At 38.3% G+C, this 24,035-nt stretch overlaps 1 protein-coding gene across 3 annotated transcripts; it reads right to left on the reverse strand.

Annotated features, from left to right (window-relative positions):
- Positions 1-359: 359 nt before the first annotated feature.
- On the reverse strand, positions 360-23,649 carry LOC131901539 (vomeronasal type-2 receptor 116-like). Of its 3 annotated transcripts, XM_059252654.1 has the most exons (8): positions 23,459-23,649; positions 17,298-17,326; positions 16,844-16,865; positions 16,270-16,550; positions 15,084-15,887; positions 13,944-14,171; positions 10,391-10,514; positions 360-1,279 (listed from the first exon to the last, which is right to left on the reverse strand). In XM_059252654.1, the coding sequence occupies exons 1-8, from the start codon at positions 23,613-23,615 to the stop codon at positions 360-362; spliced, it is 2,565 nt and encodes an 854-aa protein (XP_059108637.1). In that variant the 5' UTR covers positions 23,616-23,649. The 3 variants fall into 3 exon arrangements, with proteins under 3 accessions (XP_059108637.1, XP_059108639.1, XP_059108638.1); XM_059252656.1 differs by lacking the exons at positions 16,844-16,865; positions 17,298-17,326; positions 23,459-23,649 and having other exon boundaries at positions 15,084-15,898; positions 16,272-16,590; XM_059252655.1 differs by lacking the exons at positions 16,844-16,865; positions 17,298-17,326; positions 23,459-23,649 and having other exon boundaries at positions 15,084-15,897; positions 16,268-16,590.
- Positions 23,650-24,035: the final 386 nt, after the last annotated feature.

Genomic DNA, 24,035 nt, shown 5'->3' on the forward strand with positions numbered 1-24,035 from the left:
TGCCTTCATCTGCAAACATGAGTACACAAACTTCCTACAGATTCTTTCCATATTCATGTGATATCAAAGTCTTACATTCACTAAGATATCAAAAAGAAGCCTCAGATTTTATTTAAATCTTATAGTACATACGAGACAAATAGAACATTACCTCTATGCACTAATGTAGAACAGCCATGTCTTGTAAAAATAGGTGGCTAAGTGGAAGATTGTGGGAAACAATGTAGATAAAAATAGTATACATGACACTGATAAACAACATCATTAAAAGAAACAGTGAGAGTCACTAGCTAATGAATAATCTTTCATCGTATCCTAATAGGTTGCTCTGTACCAACATTACATGTGTCATTTAAAATTTATGAAATGTGAGTTCTGGAAGATGATCTCTCCCTTAACTTTTGAAGAGTATTTCTCTCTGGTCTTAACAAAATGATATAGCACTTGGGAACAAAGACACATCCCAACAAGCCTGTACTGGAGGCTAAAATAGAGAAGACCTCCACAGCCACCATGACCTTGCCTTTGGTACTGTGGTAGACAGGGAGAAAAGTGACCCAGACACTGCAGAACAACAGCATGCTGAATGTCAAGAATTTGGCTTCATTGAATGTGTCAGGGAGATTCCTGGCCAAGAAAGCCACAGTGAAGCTCCCTAGGGCCAGAGAGCCCAGGTATCCTAAGACAGAGTAGAAAGCAGTTACTGAGCCCTTTTTGCACACAATGATGATGTGGCCATGCTCAGAGTGTGCATCAATGTCAACAGAGGGAGGAGATGTTCCCAGCCAGGTTGCACAGAGAATAATTTGGATGGTGGTGCAGATGGGAATGATGTAGTTAGGTACCCCTGATACCAGGAGCCACTTTATCCTTCTTCCAGGAGTAGTGACTTTGAAAGCCAAAACCACAGTAATTGTCTTGGCCAACACAGTGGAAACAGCCACAGTGAATAAAATTCCATATGTTATTTGCTGCAGGATGCAAGTGACTGAGTTGGGATGGCCAATGAAGAGCAAGGAACAGAGGAAACAGAAGATAAGAGAGATGAGCAGGATGTAGCTGAGAGTGAGGTTATTGGCCTTCACAATGGGAGTGTCTTGGTGCTTCACAAAGATCCCAAGAACCAGAACTGTGAATGCAGATAAACACAAGGTCATACAGGACAGAGTCATCCCCAAGGGGTCATCAAAGGCCAGAAAGGTCACATCTTTGTACAGGCAGTGGTTCTGCTCTGCATTGGCATACTGGTCCTCTGGACACTTCATACATTGATCCATATCTGATGCAGAAAGCAAAAGTATTGTTAGTGCAACTTCAGCATTTCTTATGAACAGGTCATGCCAGTGTATTTTGGGAACTTTACAACATCCACATACTTTACTGATAAAGATGTAATTGATACTTTTCTGAAGAGCAATGCTTCCATTTCATAATGCCTATCTTCTACAAGGACAAACGCAGATCACCATAACATGAATCTTTCTGTCTGAATTAGAATTGATGCTCTCCTGAGAGATGGAGACTTGGTCTTATCCAGGATCAAACTTCTTATAGCTTTTTTTATTCCCATATTATCATCACCAAACACATGAGTAGCCGAGCAACAACAAGTAAAATCTAGTGTGTGTGTGTGTGTGTGTGTGTGTGTGTGCAAGTGCATATGTATGAGAAAGCAGTAAATGAAAAAGAGTGTTTGAAAATAATAAATGAAAAAGAGCTCATGAGTTTGAGATATTTTCTTGCATGGGATATGTTGAAAAGAGAATGGGGAGAGAGGGAGGTTTTATAATGATGTATGAAATTCTCAAGAAAAATTAATAAAATATAATGCCCTTACTTGTATCCTCATCAGGAAATAGGGATACCCAGCAATGTATAATATGAAATAACCCTGCTGTTAAGGTAGAAAACGCTATACACACATAGCACCCAGAAGTCTTATATCTTATATAATCACCTTTGTGAGCACAGAACACTTACTTCCTTCCCTAATTTCCTTCTATATGAAATCTGTGTGGGGACCTGTAGTGGGTAGCCATTCCAGCTTTGTTCTGGAAGTTCCAACCCCCATTGAGACTTCGGCAACTGTCACGCCTACAAGGCGGGGCCAAGGGAGGCGCCGGGGAACCCGAGATCCGGATCGGCGAACGCTCTCTTGGTTCCAGGACGCTGGATGGTGGAGGTAGACAGAGGAGAGCTCCAGAGAACACCGCTGGACTGTGATACACCTTCCCCAGACCCCGCGACCTACCTATCCCTTAATTTGTAAGTTACGCCATTAAATAAATCTCCTTTTAACTACGTGGAGTGGCCTTAATAATTTCACCAATATCTGGCGCCCAAAGTGGGGCACGAACCCACGACCCTGAGATTAAGAGTCTCATGCTCTACCGACTGAGCTAGCCAATGGGCTCCCTACAGACTGGGATGCCCTTGCCCTCTCTGCTACCTAAAGAATGGCCTGTAATAGTTATTGACTTAAAAGACTGTTTCTTTACCATACCCTTACAAGAAAATGATAGAGAAAAATTTGCCTTCACAGTACCTAATTATAACAATTCTCAGCCAGTCAAGAGATATCAATGGAAGGTCCTCCCACAGGGAATGTTAAACAGCCCTACTTTGTGCCAATACTTTGTGCAGAAACCATTGGAGATAATTCGTGTAAAGTTTCCACGGTCCATAATTTATCACTATATGGATGATATCCTATTAGCTGATCCAAAGTTAGATACATTAGAAAGCATGTTTGAAGAAGTAAAAAAAGTTTTGCCTCACTGGGGACTGCAAATTGCTCCTGAAAAAATACAAAGAGGAGATTCTATTAACTACTTAGGATATAAGATAGAGCTACAAAAAATTAGACCCCAAAAGGTACAGCTAAGGAGAGATCGATTGAAGACTCTTAATGATTTTCAAAAGTTATTAGGAAGCATTTCCAACTTACTGGGTATCATGGGAATACCCAAAGATGGACTACAAAATTTGGCTAATACTCTAGAAGGGGACAAAGAATTAAATAGTCCAAGAGAATTATCAGCCGAAACTGAGAAGGAATTGGCTCTAGTAGAAAAGACAATTCGAGAAGCACATGTAGATCGTGTGGATCCAGAACTTAAATGCATTCTTGTCATATTTCTCTCCAGACATTCCCCAACAGGTATTTTGATGCAGAGGGAAAATATTATATTGGAATGGATATTCCTACCATGTAAACCAAATAAGAAATTAAAGACTTATGTAGAAAAGATCTCTGATTTGATTCAAAAAGGTAAACTAAGACTTCACCAGTTGACAGGAATGGACCCAGCAGAAATTGTAGTACCTTTAACTAATGAAGAAATTTCATCACTATGGAAAGATAATGAATACTGGCAGAGAGCCTGCAGTAACTTTTTGAGAGAGATTAACAACCACTATCCCAAAAGCAAGAGAATAGAATTCATAAAGAAGACCGAATGGGTCCTTCCTCACATTGTACGACAAAAGTCAATTTCTGGAGTCCTCACATTCTATACTGATGCAAATAAATCAGGGAAAGCAGGATATAAATCAGGAGACTTAAGTAAAGTGGTACAAAGTCCATACAGCTCTGTACAAAAGGCAGAATTGTATGCCATTCTTATGGTACTGATGGACTTCACAGAACCCCTCAATATAGTCACTGACTCTCAATATGCAGAGAGAGTTGTTTTACATATTGAAACTGCTGAATTTATTCCTGATAATACAGAATTAACTTCATTATTCATACAATTGCAGGAAATCATCAGAAAAAGGGAACATCCTATATATATATATATATATAACACATATCAGATCCCATACAGGTCTGCCAGGACTTCTAGCACAAGGTAATGATGAGATTGATCAGTTACTAATAGGTAATGTGCCAGAAGCTTCAGAATTTCATAAGAAATACCATGTAAATAGCAAAGGTTTGAAGAAGGATTTCTCCATCACTTGGCAACAGGCTAAGGATATTGTGAAAAAATGTCCTACTTGTTCCATCTATAACCAACTTCCATTACCTGCAGGGAGCAATCCAAAAGGTATACAAAGAAATGAAATTTGGCAGATGGATGTGTTTCATTTTGCAGAATTTGGAAGATTAAAGTATGTACATAATACCATTGACACCTATTCAGGATTTCAATGGGCAACTCCTATGAGTTCTGAAAAGGCTGATTCTGTGATTACACACCTATTAGAAGTTATGGCCATCATGGGGATACCTGTACAAATTAAGACAGACAATGCTCCAGCGTATGTCTCCAATAAAATGAGACAATTCTTTGCTTATTACAATATAAAGCATGTTACAGGTATACCACACAATCCCACAGGCCAAGCAGTCATAGAAAGATCCAATCGAACTTTAAAGGATATGCTAAATAAACAGCAACAGGTAACAATGACTCCTAGAAATAGATTGCATAGTGCTTTATTAACCTTGAATTTTCTCAATGCTGATGAGAAAGGAACAACAGCTGCAGAGAGACATTGGACGACAGACAAAACTCCCGAGCTAAACCAACCGGTTTATTTCAAGGATGTGCTGACCTCAGAATGGAAACCTGGATATGTTCTACGTTGGGGAAGGGGTTTTGCCTTTGTTTCTGCAGGAGAAGAAAAGCTATGGATACCAACAAAATTAATAAAAATTCGATTTGAACAGGAAAAACCCCTTGATGAGGTGAAGTAAAAGATCATCCACCAATGTGACATCTCTACAAGTTGTAAGAAAAATTTAACAATCAAGGTTGGGGTAGGGTTCTGTTTTTGTCTTTCCAGGATAATGGAAATACCCATCTTCCAAAAATCATAAGGCCTTGGATATCCGGATGTTTACAGCAGAAAGAAAGAATCTATTGGTACCAATCTACACACGGTAAAATCTCACTGTCTAACATCTATCTCTCTATTAATATAGAAAAGTTGTGGTCCCAATTCAATTATAAGCCAAGCTGGCTTTAGAGATGGAATTGGCTCACTCCTTCTCTAAACCCAAGCACATTGCTAAAAGAGAAGTTTGAGAGATTCTTCAGTACCATATCAGAAGAGCCCTCTGGTGTGGGACAGAAGGAAACCAATAAAAAGGGACCATTGTCTTCTAGATTCTAATTCTCTCCATGCTTACTCTTAATTTCTCAGAATCCTTTCTTACATGCTATGTCCTCTTTAAATCCAAATCTTCCATTTTGATAACAAATAAGTTTTTCTAATAGCAATCTCAGAAGTCTCCAGAAGGAAGATGGGGCCCCAACAACAACTCTACCCAATCCAGAATGATGCCATGGTAATCATCATCATACTACACTTCTTACCAGAATTTCAGACAATCTTACCCATTACTCTAAGACTTGCTGCAGAACCTACAGTTAGTCTAACTGAAATTTAACTATCTGCGCTTTCTCACAGTACCCAACAGAGATAACATCACCCCCTAAACAGCAGGAAGCAATTCTAAGAAAACGACGCCCCTTCTCCCTTACGTTTCATAATTCTCAGGGTTATGGATGATGGTTACAGGGTTGGGGGTGGAAGGAAATATTAAACTCAGTACTCCCAAAAAAAAAAAAAAAAAAAAAAAAAAAAAAAGGAAAAGAAGAAATGGAATGGATACGTATAAGACATTATGGTAGATTATTGTGTATACTAGTAAACAAATTTAGTAAAATAGCAGCCTTAAATAATTTGCACTGTAATTTGCACTGTTATGGATTCTTATATGTTGATACAAATGTAAACTATTTTTATATTCCTGTTTAAGATAATTTGTATATTGATACAAATACAGAACTATACTTGGTATAATGTACATATATTTCTACTCTTATTTGAAATGTTTGTATATTGATACAAATGTAAATTTATATCTGTCATACTTTATGTATGTTCTACTTCTGTTTAGGATATTCGGTATATTGATATATATTTAAGATTATTGTCATATTGCATATCCCACTACATACTCCTACCTCTGTTATAAATATTGATATATATTTAAGATTATTGTCATATTGTATATCACACTATACACTCCTACCTCTGTTATAACATCTTGTGTATTGTCACAACTTTGAAGTCATCGTTCTTTACCATACACTTGCTTATAGACTGTCTACCTTGTTTACGTGAAGCCTTAGTCCTTAGGTTATTTCAGTAGATAAGACTTGTAGATTTATAGTCACCTATGCTTGTCATCTCTATAGTTACGTTAGTCAGGTTATACAGATTTACAGATACATAGGTCAGATGGACAGGTAATCTTCAAACACTTCATAGACCTAGAGAATATGGCATTTAAATAACTTAGAATTCTGTTGATGCGAGACACAATTGCTCCTGGCTGCACCAATTTGATCCCGAGAGAATGTTGGGCTTCTAGACATTTCCATTTGGAAGTTTGTCTTCTTGGCACAAAATGGCCTACTGGGCAAAGAACTGCCCTTGCCTCGACAGCTGACAGTACAAATGCAATGCTATCCTTTCTGGACAAGCGGGACACAAGGAAAGCGACCACTGTACTCTGCCAAGACAGGGTAAGATGGTCTTTCAGAATTCCTGCTTCTGAAAATGGTCTGTCAGATACTTTAGGCCTGTAGCCAATTTGAATGCACCAACAATGCTGAGAAACATTAGGTGATTGTCCAGGCTGCCAGCTGACTCGGTCTACTCTCGCAAGATTCCCGAAAGTTGCTTGCATCCATCTACCATTTCTCAGGTACCATTATATTCCTTCTCAGGTCTTTGATGGGATTGAAGACTAGCAGTTATAGTTACAACTTAGTAGATAGAACATATTAAGTATTAGATTCAGGTTCTTTAGGGTAGGACACCTTTTGGAATGATCTTTGTAACATGCCATTTATCTATGCTCTATACTTCTCTGGATTTTAATATGTGTTTCTTGCTTGATATTGTTTGCATTGGTTGTAGTTCCATCCTCTCTAGGTCATTATCCCTCATTATTCCTGGACAATATTTGATAACCATTCCTTTGTATATAGTATTGTATTAGGTTAGAACCTTCTTATTTAGACAAAAAGGGGGAGATGTAGTGGGTAGCCATTCCAGCTTTGTTCTGGAAGTTCCAACCCCCATTGAGACTTCGGCAACTGTCACGCCTACAAGGCGGGGCCAAGGGAGGCGCCGGGGAACCCGAGATCCGGATCGGCGAACGCTCTCTTGGTTCCAGGACGCTGGATGGTGGAGGTAGACAGAGGAGAGCTCCAGAGAACACCGCTGGACTGTGATACACCTTCCCCAGACCCCGCGACCTACCTATCCCTTAATTTGTAAGTTACGCCATTAAATAAATCTCCTTTTAACTACGTGGAGTGGCCTTAATAATTTCACCAACAGGGACCTGCCCAAACATTTTCCCCATGGGTATTCTTGGGGAGTGAGGGATAAGAGATTTAGATAGAAATATAGAGGGGAGAGAGAGAGAGAGAGAGAGAGAGAGAGAGAGAGAGAGAGAGAGAGAGAGGAACACAGGATAGCCTCAGAGAGGCCTAGATCTTAATCCACCAGCCCAGAACATTATTCCAAAGGGCTTTTTTTATCAATGCCAAGGGGGGAGGCAAAAGACATCCGCCTTAGTAGATACAACTAAATGTAGACACTACCAAACACCTAGTACCCAGGCCTGATGTCCAATCATCCTCTTATGCAGCCCTACTGGGAAAGCAAGCACAGATATCACTAGGAAACCTCTGTGGACTCCAACCAACCGAGGTTCTACTAATGTACTCAATGGTGAAGTAGTTGTTGGTAAAACATCATGAACAAGACAACATGAGAACTCTCAAGTGAGAGTGGTAACACAGAATAATTGAATTGAACAATAATACCCCATTCATAAGTTGTAATTTCCACCACAGCAAGCAAGGGAAATATGATTGTAATTGTGCTAAATTGTGGATAATAAAGGAGAACAATAAAGTGCTTCCAGGATTTTAAGTCATTCCATGAACAAAACCAACCTAGCATTTATGGCCAGCTATGATTACATTTTTTGTTTGTTGTTCTTTAAGGGGCTGGAAAGATGGCTATGTGTTAAGAACATGATCTGCTCTTACAGGGGGCCTAAGTCCAGTTCCCAGAACATGTGAAGTGCCTGTTACTCTGGTACAAAGGGCATCAGATGCCTCCAGTGGCCATCACATGGACCTGGCCCTGCATCGACTTACTACTCTCTGCATATGCCTAATTCAAATATATATATAAACATAAAGTTTTTGTTTATTTTTGTTGGTATTTATTATTATAAATGCCCTTAATAGTTATTACCTTAAATCAATTTTATTACATTCTGTTTATTTTTTACAAATATGTGTGTGATTTTTTTTTTTGTGTGTGTGTGTATATACAGTACAAAGTGTCAAGAGGGCATCGTGTAGGAGTTGGCTCCATCTCATTTCAATGGGCTTCCAAAGATGAATTCAGGTCATCAGAATTGTGGCAAGAGATTTACATGCTAACTCTTCTCACCGACCCTAAATACCTTTTTTTAAAGATTTAGTTATATATTATGTATACAGTGCTCTGCCTGCATGTATACCTACAAACTAGAAGAGGGCACCAATTCTTATTACAGATAGATGTGTGCCACCATGTAGTTCTCTGAATTGAACTCAGGACCTCTGGAAGAGCAGCCCATGCTCTTAACCGCTGAAAGACCTCTCCAACGCCATAAAGGTCTTTTTTAATTGTTCTTTGCATTATAGACAATGACTGGCAATAAAAGTCAAAAACAATTCTGGCCTCACCTTTGAATTCGGCCATCTCCAAATTAATAACCAGTTGACTTATATGGATTATGTATGCCACACTATAATTGGAATAACTGTGGCTGTTTCTCTTCACTACAAAGCTATTTTGTTTATTATATTGTGACATTATTCATTACTACTGTGTACAAAAGTCTTTAGTAGGAAACCTGTCTTTCTCAACATCAAGTGTTCACACTTTTCCCCTCTTTTTTGATATGAAATCATATTGACCTTGTAAAAAGGAAAACTAGAAAATGCATGGCATAGAGCTGTCTCACTATAGCTTTATCTAGTAATTTTGCCCACAAGTACTAATCTTTAGTCACCACAACCTACAATGGCATCAGTCTCAAAACTCTCTTAAAACCTCCCTCACATGGAAGTAACAGCACTTGCATCATCCCAGAGTTTCCTTTTTGCAGCCTTATGGTACCACCCTGAATTCACATCATCATGCTATCTTCCCCACTCTCCTGTCAGCTAAGTGACAACACAAAATACTAGCCATTCATCAAATGCTGTATAAAGAGCATGCCCAACCACCACACAATACTTATTTACCATCCCAACACACAGTGACACAATATCTCTCTTTGTCAGCAATGTTGTGGGCAGTGGCAAGAACAAGTTGTGTAGGATTCATGACTTCAGTGTCAGGAGATGACTCAACAGTTAGAGTGCTTACAGCTTGCAGAGAACAAGGGTTTGGACTCTGCATCCATGTGGAAGCTTTTACCTGTCTGTAACTCAAGGTCCAGGGGCTTGTATGCACTGTTTTGGCCTCCACAATCTCCTGCAAATCAACTCACACAGAAATACATACATACATTCAAGGAGGATAAATGAATAACCAAATATTTAGAAAGACTCATGACTAAAATCTAATCTACATGTACCTTTACAGGGATATAATCATTGGGAAAGATAAAGTGTAGAATTACATCACTGGGATGTTTGATTTTTCAAAACACTTTCTTTTACAAAACGCTAACAACAATGATTTTACAATGAGTCAAAGATTTATGTGGAGGCACAGGTTTTTCTTTATGAGGACATGATTATTGATCACATACTTGTAAAAACAAAATTAAGAAAGGAATAGATTTTATTTGTGCTGCAAAAGAGCCACAGAACTTAGTAGGTCCCCAGACCCTCCCTAGCTCAACTGACTCCATGTTAGAAGTACCACTCAGACTATAAAACTCACCACCTACCAGCACCACCTGCCAATCTGAAGCAAAGGCCTAATCCATCATACGCCTTATAGTTCTGGGAAAGTCTCAAAATGTACTAATCTTGTTTTTTTAGCTTCTGTAGATCTGCTTTTGGCTCACTGTTCTTGGTAACTGAAGTATGTCAACTCAGAACATGGTTCTTTTGCTTCAAATCTCACCCTGAGAAAGGCTCAGTGCTACACTGGGGTCCTGAACATCAACTGTACATGACATCCAGCTAATGAAGACATTATTTGGCCTAAACCTATGTTCGAGCAGTCTTCTCTTGTGAATATCACACAGCAGTGCAGCACCCTTCCAGGCCCCTTCGAAAGTGCAGTGTGGATAGCAGAAGACAGTCAATCTGAAGGATTTCTCCCTGCAGTCAACACTTACCTGTCTCATTGGAAATCTCATTTGCTGGGCAAGGGGTGCAATCAAAACAGCAGGCTGCCATTCTTTCTTGATGGATTTTTCTGAATCCAGGGGGACAATCAGCACTGCATACAGCAGAGGGCATCTGAGGAAAAGCAGACAGATGCTGTGCCAGGAGTTTGACTACTCCTTCAATAGTTATAGCATCTCATCATGTTGAGAAGTTAACAAGTTTTCTTTCTACACATGACCTGAGTGAACACATTTCTTTCAGTACATTGTACAAGTCCACACATGAATAAGTGAGAACAAATTGATGAAGTGTTGAGGTGCATCTGAACTACTAAAAGTTCAGGAAGATCTAGGAGTATATGTTGTATCACCACTGGAATGCCTGAACTGAACAACCCACCCACCCATTGTGTAGCTTAGTTTTGTCAACATGACACAAAGCAGAGCTACAACAAAAAAGAGAGACTTAATTCAGAAGTTGTCTCTGTCTAATTGGTCTTTGGTCATATTGTTGACCAAATTTTTAGTTTTTCATTAATTCTGAGAAACACCACCACACTTGATTCCATTTCTGAATTTAGTGGAAATGCTTTAAGTTTCTCTCCACGTAGTACAATGTTTTCTATGTTCTGTTTTATAAAAAACTTATTTTGCCAAAAAAATGTCCTTTCTATTTTTCAAATGTGTTTTTTTATGTTTCTTTGTTTGCTTTCTCTGAAGGGATGCTGGACATCACTTAAGACCTTTTCTGTATCTTTTTCAAAGAGCATATAATTTCTGTCCTAGCATATATTTATGTGACATATTATAACTGATTGATCTGCATATGTTGAACCAGCCTTACATCCCTGTAATATAGTCACCTTGTGTGTAGGGATTGATCTTTCTGATGTGCTTTTGAGACCTGTTTCCTAGTATTTACTTGAGAATTTCTCCACCCATGTTCGTTGATTGGACTACAATTTTCTTCTTTGTATTTCACTGCACCTGGAATGGTCTTTTTCCTGTACTGCAGAGACTCTATTCTTTTTTATGAGTGCACTAGCAAGACAATATTGTTTGTTTGTTTGTTTTTTAAATTTCCTTGTCTGTGTCCTTTGATTAGAGAGTGGGATTCTTCAAATTCAGTTATTAATGAAAGTTGTTTGATATTATTTTCAATTTGTGTTTTTGTAAGTTTTAATGAATTTCAAACCTATGCTCTTCTGTCTAGTGATCTAGTGTAGTCTACACATTCCTGTGACATCTACTGATTAACTTAATATTCATTGTAAAGGAGTATGTAATGTGTAAAGACACTGTGGAATTGTCTTCCTTAATGATGTTCCAGTAGCTAAATATTCCTGCAAGTTGTGTTCACCATTACAAGTTTTTCTATCTTCCTGAAATTATGAAGGATAGCTTTGTTGGGTATAATAATTGAAGTTGTAAATTTTGTCTCTGTTTGAAACACATAATTGATACTCCCTCATTTTAAAGTGTCTATGATTAAAGCTACTGTGATTATGATGAGGATTTCAATGATTTTGACCTTCTGTATTTTAACCTAAAATTCTTCTGTATTCTGCATAATGGAGATTTTAAGGAATATTCTAAAAAGGCAGGTCCTTTTCTGAACCTGTCTGTTGGGCACTCTGACTGCCTCCTGTATCTGGATGGCCATATTTCCCCAGCATTTGGTAAAATTTTGGCTGTCATTTTATTAGAAATACCTTTGGTCCTTTCACATGTTGTCCTCCTCTTGTGCCTGTGCTTTCTTAATTTGGTCCTTTATTGATGTCCCCTAAATCTCTTGTGTTTTCTTCATCCTTCCTTATTGTTTTATCTTTGTCATAGTTTGAATTATAATTCATCTGTCTTCTTTCAAGTCTCAATAGCCTGTTCCACTTGAGATATTCTCTTAGTAACATGTTTTATACAGTTTGCTGTGTGAATTGTTGTGTCTTTCATTTTCAGAATGTTAGTATGAATTCTTCATTGTTATTGTACCTTTATTGAATATTTGTCACATCTTCACAAAATTCTTTATTATTTGCAAGTGTTTGTGATCTAATTGGATTTTCCTTAGACGTAATTTGTATGCTCTTTGATTTCTAGAACATTCTTATAATTATTCTTTGAAGTCTTTGTTTAGTATGTCATTGAGTTCACTGTCATGTAAGCCTATGATTGTATCATTTGGAGTCCTGCTTCCTCACTCTTTGCAAGTTTCATTTCTACTTACAATTTGCATATCTAGAATATGGCACATATTGGTTTGTTTTTAATCCTCCCTATCCTTTTGGTTGATGTTTTGTAATGTTCATTCAAGTTAGGCCTGGTAGAAGCAGACTTGTGATTTCATTGCTCACATCTGATCTAGTGGTACAGGCTAGTAGCTAAAAGTTCAACCCATTTGCTCTGTTCTCTGAGCATAATTTTCTCATCACTGTGAAAACAGAATATTAATTCTTGATTCAACTCTATCATAGCAACTTGAGATATCACTTCAGATTAAGTTTGCACACTTTCTGGAAGTAAACCCATTTCAAATGCAACAAACAATATTGTACTAGGCAATGTAGTTCAGATACTATAAAACTAGACAAATCAGAATCAATAACTATGATATATCTGGGGACACATAATGGGATATTTTATTTTCAAATTTTCTCAAAGCCAAATTATTATAATTATGACTGCCTGTCCAACCAAAGAAAAAAACAGTACAAATCTTTCTGTTTATTTTTTCATTTATTTGTTTTTTTGAATAGTTACGCAAAAATTAAGGTGCAAAGCAATGCTCTTCTAATGAAGGATTCATTTAGAAATTATGATTGAGGGCTTGAGAGGTGGCGCAGCAACCTGTCACACTTGCTGCTCAATCTCCCAACTCCTACACACAGGCTCAAAATGGTCTTCAGTTCCTGTGTATCATAACTCCTCTCGGGGCATACTGATATACCTAATACTCATATGGAACAGATATATACAGGCAAAACATCCATATACATAAAAATTCTAAAAAACAAATTTTAATTAATAAAATATCTAAGGTGGCACATGAAAATATGAATGTATTGTTAGACAAGTAGGCAGTTTAGGACTTCCTAGTCAACATACTTGAATAAATTTATAGAATATAAATTAATGACTTGCATATCTGTTCCTAGTTCCAAATCTTTCCTTACAAATAGCTTCAGTCTTTCCAGCATATGGAATAGAGATTCAACAGAAGAGAAGAAAATCAGTGGGCAGCAATCAATGGAACCAAGAGAATATTGATCAATTTACTGGGAATAATATTAAATATTGGTCATATCTACTTTTATATTTGTTTATAAATCAGAGTGTTTCTGATATGATAAAAATATATCATATGTTTGTCTTAGATTTTCAAAAACTTACCAAAAAAATCATATTTTTAAAATCTGAAGGGAAGAAACATCATCTAGAAGTTTAAAATTGAGTCTTTACATGACCATCCTTCAAATTTCACTAAGTCACAGAGAAACCCAAATGGCCTCACTTGACAGTGACTACAGCTCTGAAGTGTACATCAATACATTTTGGTCAGACCCACCTGTCTACTTCCTGTGGCCCACTCTATCATATCTTCATATAAATGGAGCTGTTGACCATGTGGAAAATATGGCTTAAACTCTCCTATTTTCACCTTAAGTCCAACACCATGGGGAAAATTAGAAATGTAGTAAATGCCATAGTCAGCTTGCAGTTTTTCTTTCTGATTCATATTTATTACATCTCCAACAGGATTAACAAAGTGCATCTTCTTCAGAAATAGGTGAAGCTGAAAGACAGGCATTATTCTTTATTCTATATTCCTTTAAGTCTGAAAATGATTTTATTTTATCCTAAGGCAAATTCATTGAAGGTGCCCAAGGGAGAAACTCAATGAAAGCATGTGAATAAATAAAATAATTATGCCCCTAGAATTTTAGTTCTCTCAGGGGAAACCATCAAACACAAACAGAGACAAACACACAAACATCAAACATAAATATGCACCATAAACACACACACACACACACACACACACACACACACACACACAAACCAACAAACACTTCCACACAGATACCCATGGAGAGGAACACAAATAATAGAGCCACACTTATTAAAACACATACACACTAACAAACACATACAGACAGACCTAAGCAATCAAATACAGACACAGACACAGAAACACATAGGGACATAAAGACAAAAAATACACACAGAGAGACACACACTGATAAAAAAAAAACATTCACAAAGAGACACACACAATAAATATATGCTCAGATATACAGTCATGAAAAAACACATGAGAGAGATATTCATACATGCAAAGTAGCACATCTATACACATGCATACAGAGTCACAGAAATGCATTTAGACACCCACAAAGACACAAACACGTACACAGAAACGAACACAAAAACATACAGAAAATCAGTCACAAATATACTCACACACAGGTACACAAGTAAATACTGAACTGAATCAGCAGTATATCCTGTAATATAGCTATCAGAGAATCATGACGAAGGTCCCCAGAGCCTACAGTGGTGTCAGAATCAGGTGTGTACACTTATACACACCATCCCTTATAGTGAACAACACATACATGACAAATATTGGTTTCAGCATGTGAGATAATCTTTAAAGATTATAAAATTGATGACACCAAGTACCATCCATTGAAAGATACAGTACCTGTGAGCAGTCAGAATCCACTTCTCTCAGAGTCTTGATTGGCTGGTTTTCTACTTGTTGAAGAAGCATTTTATGGAGAGCATGGGCCATAGCATACACAGCGTTGTATATATCATAAGCGTCATCACTAAAGGCCATGTCAAAACTCTGTAGCTTTAACCATTCCAGTGAGGCATTGAATGAGCAGTTCTCCAGTGTCTTACAGTTAGATGTGGAGGCTTCACAACTAAAGTACATCCACCCCAGTCCTGCCAGGAACAGGTCTGTGTATTTGGAAGAGTTCAATGTCTGAACAAAATTTTTAAAACCAGAAATCTCAGCATGGTGGTGTGCAAAAGCAAGAGCCCCATGTAATGAGTCAACTGTGAAGTCTCTCTTACTTGTAGTGACATCCCACTGTGAGGTGGTGACCCATATTCTCTTTATACCCTGTGATACCCACATTCTGAAGCACACAGCTAGAGTACCGTCTGTGTCACCATAAATGATAACAACATTTGTAGATGATGTCTCAATTTGCTTGTTATACACTTCAGCTCTTGACATGTATAAGTCCATGTTGATTGGGATCACCATCACAAAGGCTAAGCAGACTCTTTGGATTTCACTTTCTCCTCTCAGATCTGAGAGAAATTGGAGACCCTGGTCATCATCTGAGATGGCCAGCCCAACCCAGTTCCAGTTGATACGAATCATCAAAGAGACCATGGCCAGGGCCAGAGCTGTGTCCTTGGGGGCCATCTGATATAGACTGGGAAATAGTTCACGATCACTCAGGATAGGATGGAAAGGTCCATAGGTGAGCTGAAGGACATAAAACACAGGGAGCAGCATGAGGTAGAAGACTGTCAGAAATCTCAGTGGGAGCCCTGAGGTGTGTGAAGCACCACTTTGAAATGACAAGAAGGGCAATTTTCCCTATTACTACAGTTATACTACACTTTTAGAAACCTGCAGAAAATCAACTTTCTACAATTTGTTCACGGAAAATCACCTTGACTGCTAATTCTTACTCTCATCTACATATCAAATGATGAATTGGGAATGACCCATTGAGTGGCTGATTAATTACACTTGAACCTGATTTACATTAATGTGAAGCCAATCTCCCCATTATGCTCTCCTCAGCATCAGGCTTAGCCAAAAAATGAGAAAGATTCCATAATTTACACCCAAACAACCTCACCTGTGGATATCTGTAGAGCTCAAATAATTGTGCCAGGCTCATGGATGGTGTTAACATTGGTCCTGTAATCATTACACGACATTTGGTCTTATGGTTACAGATGTAGTTAAGAAGAGGTCTATTCCTCTTTGTAGTAATGTATATGAACTTTTGAAATGCTTGTTTATCATGAAAAAGGTCTGTGAAGAAGTAAAATATGAGAGACACATTTGGTAGAAGATATTGATTCCTGTTGATTTCGTTCACAGCAAAAGCCAAAGGCAGAGCAAACTGGTGGTTTGCAGGTGGTATTCTAAAAATAAAGGCACGGGTTTTAGTATGGATAAGTTTCTACAGACGAATGCTTTGTAGTTAATACAAGGATTATCATGCATTTGATGTCATTTTCATATATAGATTGACAAATTCCCCTGTGTTGTCAAGTTGGAAAAACAGGAGATGCTTGAGAGCTTGAAAAAAATCTAAATGGTTGATGAGAGTGGATGTCACAAAAATGAGAAATGTGTTCTTGTCCACTTTGACAGAGAATTTCATCTTGGCAATTTGAGTAATGGATTCACATTTGATAAATGTTATGTGTGTGTATCTGTAGGAAGCTTGAGAATGCAGTTTTCTTGGGGGCCAGAAGAGGAAGCTGGATCCTGCAGAGCTGGAATTTTAAGTGGTTTTGAGGTGCCTACCAACATGGGTGGTTGAAACTGAACTCAGATCCTTTGACAGATCAGCAAGTGCTCTTAACTGATGACTCGTGTCTACAGCCCCAGTTTATTGCTACTTTCTATATTCTAGATATTCTTCAGTCTAGTACAGCCAGTAGATATTTTTCCTTCTGTGTGTGGGCTGCCTCTTAACATCCTCATAACATATTTGAATGCAAACAAATTTAGTTTTATGCAATCACACTTGTTAAAATGTGGTCTTATTTCCTGAGTTAGTCTATATATTTAGAAGTTTTCTTTATCAGATTCATGCTTTCTGGACTTACACTAAAGTGTTTGATCCATTTGGACTTGATTTTGGAACAGGACAATGGTTGGGAGATACTTCTTTTCAACCTCTGGTTGGCAGGTTTTCCTCATTTCTTCCCCTCCACCATCCACTTCTCCTACTTTCCTATTCAGAAAGGGTCAGGCATCCAATGCTTATCAACAAATAATGCCATACCAAGTATCAGGAAGACTAAGCACCTCCCCTTGTTAAGGCAGCCCAGGATAAATAGTAGGGTCCCAATGCCAGTAAAAGTGTCAGAGATAGGCCCTGTTCGCACTGTTAGGAGTCCCACAAGAAGACAAAGCTACAAAACTGTCACTACCATGCAGGCTCCCTGTTGTTGGTTCAGTCTCTGTGAGCCCCTATGATCCCAGGTTAGATGTTTCTGTGCATTTTCTTTTGATGTCTTTGATCACTCTGGATCCTACGCTCCTTGCTTTCTCTCTCTCTCTCTCTCTCTCTCTCTCTCTCTCTCTCTCTCTCTCTCCAGTAGGAATCCCCAAACACAGAACAGTGTCTGATAGTGGGTGTAGATGTAACCAACAGACTTATTAAATAAGAAGCACAGAACCAATGCAAGGAAGAAAGCCAAGAGGTCAGAGCTAAGAGCTAAAACCTTACCCTTCCTCCTGCGGTGGTCCTACCTCTCCAAAAGAAAGCTACTTTCTGTGATAAAGACTTTATATAGACTTTCTATTCTGCCCTCTCATTGGTTGTAAACCCAACCACATGACCCCCTCGTCACTGCCTGTCTGTACAGACCTCCAGGTCTTCTATGGTTGGTATTGAGATTAAAGGCGTGTGTATCCAATGCTGGCTCTATCCCTGAACACACAGAGACTTACCTAGCTCTGCCTACCAAGTGCTGGGATTAAAGGCATGCGCCAACACCGCCTGGCTTTCTTATGGCTTGCTAATACATCTGACGCCTGGAAAACTTTTTTTATTAACATACAAATAACATTTTAGTACAAATAAAATATCACCATAGGTGGGCCTCTGGCATTGTTCCGGAATTCCTTTTGAAAAAATTATTACAACTGAAAAAAAATACCGCATAGTTCAAATGTGCTATGATTTCATTATCCATTCCTCAGTTGATGAGGTTCTAGGATGCTTACAATTTCCAACAATTATAAATAAAACAAGAGTGAAAATGATGAACAAGTGTCTGCATAGCAAGATGCAGAATACTTTGAGTATGTGCCCAAAAATAATATCACTGGATCTTGAAGGAGATAGATTCACAACCTCATGAGGAATTGTCACACTGATGTCCATAGTGGCTGCACATGTTTTTACCCCCACAAGCAATCAATAAGTGTTCCCCACTCCTGGAATCCTCACCAGCATAGGCTGTCATTTGTTTTGTTGATCTTGGCCATTCTGACTGATGTAAGAGGAATTTTCAAAGCAGTATTTATTTGCATTTCTGTGATGGCTAAGAATGTTTTCTTTAAGTGTTGTTCAGACATTTGTGTTTAATCTTCTGAGATCCCACTGATTAATTCTTTACCCCATTTTTAATTTGGCTATTATTTCCTTGATGTTCTTATACATTTGTGATACTAATCCTTAATGTTCAGTTTCCTACCAATATTTGTTGAGGAGACTGAATCTTCTACACTGGTTGTTGCTGAACCCTTTGTCAAAGCCCAGGTGACTATACTCAAAGAATTGAATTATGAGTTTTCCATTTTGCTTTCTTGAAACATTTATATAATACCGAGTTAGCACTGTGGTCCTCTGTTACTATTGTCCTAGGTTATAACTGGGACACACACATTGTGACAACTCCAGCATTGTTTCCTTTCTTCACCTTTGCTTGGTCTATCTGGAGTCTGATTTTTTATGGGAAATTTTGCTTTGTTTTTGCCTGTGTTTTTTAGTTATGTTTCAATGGAATTTTGATGGAGATTGCATAGAATCTTAGATTATTTTGGTAATGTAATCAAGTATTAATGTACACATTGATTGTGCAAACCCATCAATATGTCAGATAGTTTCATTTTCCATTGTCTTCTCTTTCTTTCCTTACAGTTACAAAATCTTCACCATGAAGACCCTTGAGTTCCTTGGTTGCATTTTTCTCAGGTATTTTATTGTGGGAAGATATTATAACTGTGGTTGCTTTCTTGACTTCTTTCTCAGTATCATCATTCCTTGTACACAAAAATGATATTTTGTATCTTGATTTTGTATTCTCCTCTATTCCTGATTGTATACTTTAGGTCTAAGACACACTCAGGGAGTGTTGACGACCTCTTGTACAAGTTCATACTATCTATTGGTGAAAATGTTTGACTTCTTTTCTTGATTCATTCAGTGTTTTTCTGGGCTTATTATTTTAGCAGAATATGAACAAGACTTACTTTTGTGATACATGAATGAGCATCTTCCCTCCTTCGGTGTTTTTAAGGAAAGGTTCTCAGATATCCTCCATTTGGTATAATACTTGACATGGGTTTGTCCTGTGCAGACTTCATCCCATTGAGACTTTATCCTTCTATTCCTAAAGTTTTAGGTATACTGTAGATTGTCAGATGCCTTTTCTGCATCTGTTGAGATGATCATGTCATGCCTGTCTTGTCTATTAGAGCTATCTGTGACATTCACTGAGTTTTGGTGTTAAACCATCTTTTCAACCCTGGAATAATGCTACCTAGTCAACAGTCGATCTTGCTGATACATACTTGAATTTGGATTGCATGTATTTTCTGGAGAATATTTGGTTTAAGTACATCACTAATCTTTGCCTATGATTGCATTTTCCTTTATTCTGTTTTGATGATTCCTTATCTGGTTTTGGTGTCAGGGACATACTGAGTTTTTAAAATATCATTGTTTCTATTACTTTCCTTTCAATTTCTGAGAATTGTTTGAATGACATTCTTGTTGCATTTTTAAGGTATCTGTAGCTGGAGTTTTTTTGGCCCACAGTCAGGACAAATCTCTGTCATCCGTCAGTCACACAGCCACTCAGACCCCACCAAGTAAACACACAGAGACCTATACTGTTTACAAAATGTATGGGTATGGCAGGCTTCTTATAATCTGTTTTTATATCTTAAATTAACCCATTTTTATTAATCTATAACTTGCCACGTGGCTCATGGCTTACCAGTACCTTACAGCTCACTTGTTATGGTGGCAGCTGGCAGTGTCTCTCTGCCTCAGCCTTCCACTTTGCAGAATTTTCCTATCTGCTTCTCCCACGTATACTTTCTGCCTGGCTACTGGTCAATCAGTTTTTTATTTAGTAACCAATCAGAGAAACACATTTGACATACAGAACATCCCACAGCTGGTATCTGTTAGAAAAATTAAACCAAGATGTGGCAAACACCTTAAGCAAATCTATTCTAATGATTGAGATTGAAACAGTAATAAAAAATCATCTTCCAACTAAAACCCACCAGACTAGTAGTAGTCCCTACTAGATACAAATAAATCTTCCAATAACTAACACCAATGCTATTGAGCTATTAAATTAGTCCATTAAACAGAAATGGATGAAGTACTTTCTAAATATAGATATGAAGGCAGTGTCGTACTGATGTCCAAAAAAGATTTATACAAAACAAAACATATGATCATTTAATAAAACACTCATATCTTTTTGAGACAGGGTCAGTTATGTCTTCCTGGCTATCCTGGAATTCACAATGTAGACAAGGTTGGTCTTGAAATCACCAGAGACTGCTTATGTCTGCCTCCAGAGTGCTAGGATTACAGACATGCTCCATCATGACCAGTTATTTGTAGATTCTTAATATAGTACTTTTAAAACCAATTAAAGAACACCTTAGATTAAATCATTCACAATGATCTTAGGCTTCTTTCCAGAGATGCAACAATGGATCAGGGTAAGGAAATCTATAAATGCAATGTATTGCATAAACGGCTTAAGAAATGAATTACAGTGTCATCTGGCTAGATGCAAAAAGTACTTGGGACAAAAATTCAACCTCTTTTCCTATCAAAGAACAAAAAAAAACCCAAAAACAGGCTTCCATATTTGAGATCCTAAACACTCCACAGAAACTTATTTACATCAAAATGACAGAATACAAAATTACCACAAAACTCAGTTGCTTCCCTACATACAAAGAACACATTTGCTGAGAAAGAAATTAAAGAAACCGAGTTCACTATTGCCTCAGAAATACGGTAAAATAAACTTAATAAAAACTTGAAGGACATCAATAATGAAAACTTCAAAATAATGAAGAAACTGAATATATCATTAGTGGATGGGGAAATATTACACACACACACACACACACACACACACACACATATATATACACTATATATATATATATATATATATATATATATATATATATATATATATATATATATATATATTGGGATACTCAATATTGTGAAAATGTTTCCTTTAAAAACTTAATTGAGAGAACATAAGAGGACGGCATGGTCGAACTGGAATTGGGAAGGAGTGGGAGAGCAATGAAAGAGATACCATGATAAAGGGAGACATCATGGAGATAGCTAGAAACTGAGTACTAGGGAAGTTCCCAGGGTTCCACAAGAATACCCCAGCTTAGACTACTAGCAATAGTGGAGAGGGTGCCTGAACTGGCTTACCCTAGTGGTCACATTAGTGAATATTATTATCTGTCATCATAGAGCATTCATCCAGTAACTAATGAAAGCACTTGTGGAGATCCGCAACCAAGCACCAGGCCAATCTCCAGGGCTTCAATCAAAGAGAGAGAAGAGAGATTCTATTAGCAAGGGGCATCAAGATCATGATAGAGAAACCTACAGAGAACACCAAACCAAACTAGTGGGACCTCATGAACTTTGCCCAACAGCTGTGGAGCCTCCATGAGACTGGACTAGGGTCTCTGCATAAGGCAGACAGTTGTGTAATGATCTGATTAATGGGCCCCCTGGCAGTAGGATCAGGATCCATCCCTGGTGCATTAGGTGGCTTTTTGGAGCACACTATATATGATGGAACAACTTTTACAGACTTGATGCAGGGAGAGGGCCTTGGGCCTGCCTCTACTAAATGTACCAGGTTCTGATGATTCCCCATGGAGGACACCTTATTGGAGGACGAAATGAATAGTGGTTTGGGGAGGGGAGAAAGCTGTAGGTGTGAGAGGAGGGAAGAGAGGGAGTACACGGTTGGTATGTAAAATTAATGAAAAAAAATTCCTTAACAAAAAAAGAAACAAGAAAAAGAAGAGTAGAGGTATATGTAAGTATCAGAGAATAAAACATTTAGACTTAAAACATCAGACACACACACATCAGACATACACATAATTTACAGTAGCAGAGATGACCCAGTGTCTCCATCCCAGTTCTCAAACATTGACAGCTACAACAGGCAGCACCTGTCGCTCTAACAAGTGAGAAGGGGAGTAAGGTGTCACGACTATAAGTGATATCCTAGCATTTTCTGGATGAAAATACAACATTTGAAATGCAGACATTCCTTTTTGACTTTGAAGATAGAGACAGACTTGACCTTTGCAACCCCTAAAAGCCTGTGACTGTGCATGTGTTCAAGTGAGGGAGGACAAAGGACACACCCAAGTACCTGACAGTAGACAGATCTCATACATCCTTCTCCTCACAGCTGCAGAGGTGTGGAGTGATCACATGCAGAGTATCTGAAAGCTTAACTAAATGGCTACATGGATACTCTCCCCACTGAGGAGTGGCACAAATATTAGAGATCCTGCCTCTGAACTAGGAGTCACACACTGATACATGTGACATTAGCAGACTCGGAAAGAGACTTGAATGCACCTTGTGACTACTGAGCTCATTGTGGTAGTCTGGAGTTTCCTGTCTTAGGACACCACTGTCTACCTCACAATGGCACCTGTGAAAAGGAAGGCTGCCTATGGTAGAACAAAGTAAAGAATGTTGTTTTCACTTGGCTTTCAGCCATGTAAATGGAGGCTAATTGGAATAAAATTTAAAAATCTCGCACGTTGCTACTATGAATACAGTGACTATTGAAAATCAAAATGTATTTTGCATCAGATCTTGGAATAAGATTGGGAGAAAAGGATGGAAGATCACAGCATTGCTCTGCCCATTCACACACCTATCATGCATTATATATCATGACATTTATATGAAAAATCCAAATACACTTACATCACATCCAGGGCAAACCTGAAATAGCTTTTTAAGTACATCTGCACTTCACTGTTCTGCGCTGCAAGAAGGTAAAAGACACAACCTGACACCACCGCTCCATGCTTGTCTTCATTCTGCTTCATTCTCCAAAAGCACTTGGGGTGAGTGAGGTTGGACATGAGGAGGGGGATGTTCACGAGCCAGAGGAAGAAATGCAGAGTGAGCATCAGGTCGTGCTTCAAAATCTCTAAGCTGGTAGTGTGGTCTGTGGATACAGAAGGGTTTATCAAATGGATAACCATGTATACACATCTGCTTTTATGTCTGCTGCCTACTGGAGAGATCACTTATGTGGCTGAGATGCCTTGCTCTCCACGTGGCTCCACTACCCTGGAGAAATGTCAAGCACTCTCTGACCTAGGGCTCTGCAGGTGAGGTTCACAGCAGATGTACAAAAACATGGGTTGTAAAACAATCTGAGGACATCTCAGCCTTAGGTCCTATGACATCAGCTCATATCCCTGGGTATTGAGGTCCATGGGAGAAAGCAATTTTGGGCAGATTGGTCCCAGGACAGCGTCAATGAGTTATTTGTTTCAACACCTTTAGAAATGATCTCAGCAGAATGTATCAGAAGATGGACGGTT

Source organism: Peromyscus eremicus, unplaced genomic scaffold (assembly GCF_949786415.1).
Source record: "Peromyscus eremicus unplaced genomic scaffold, PerEre_H2_v1 PerEre#2#unplaced_106, whole genome shotgun sequence".
Taxonomy (NCBI): Eukaryota; Metazoa; Chordata; class Mammalia; order Rodentia; family Cricetidae; genus Peromyscus; species Peromyscus eremicus.

What these genes read in the sequence shown, in the direction of transcription:
- LOC131901539 (XM_059252654.1), bottom strand. Translation starts at nt 23,615, where the DNA reads ATGCTCACTCTGCATTTCTTCCTCTGGCTCGTGAACATCCCCCTCCTC. An exon ending in CCTTCTTGCAGCGCAGAACA is followed by an intron (nt 17,327 to 23,458) that starts GTGAAGTGCAGA and finishes CCTGCCAACCAG; the next exon opens with AGGTTGAAAAGAAGTATCTC. An exon ending in GGGCCACAGGAAGTAGACAG is followed by an intron (nt 10,515 to 13,943) that starts GTGGGTCTGACC and finishes GCTTTTCCTCAG; the next exon opens with ATGCCCTCTGCTGTATGCAG.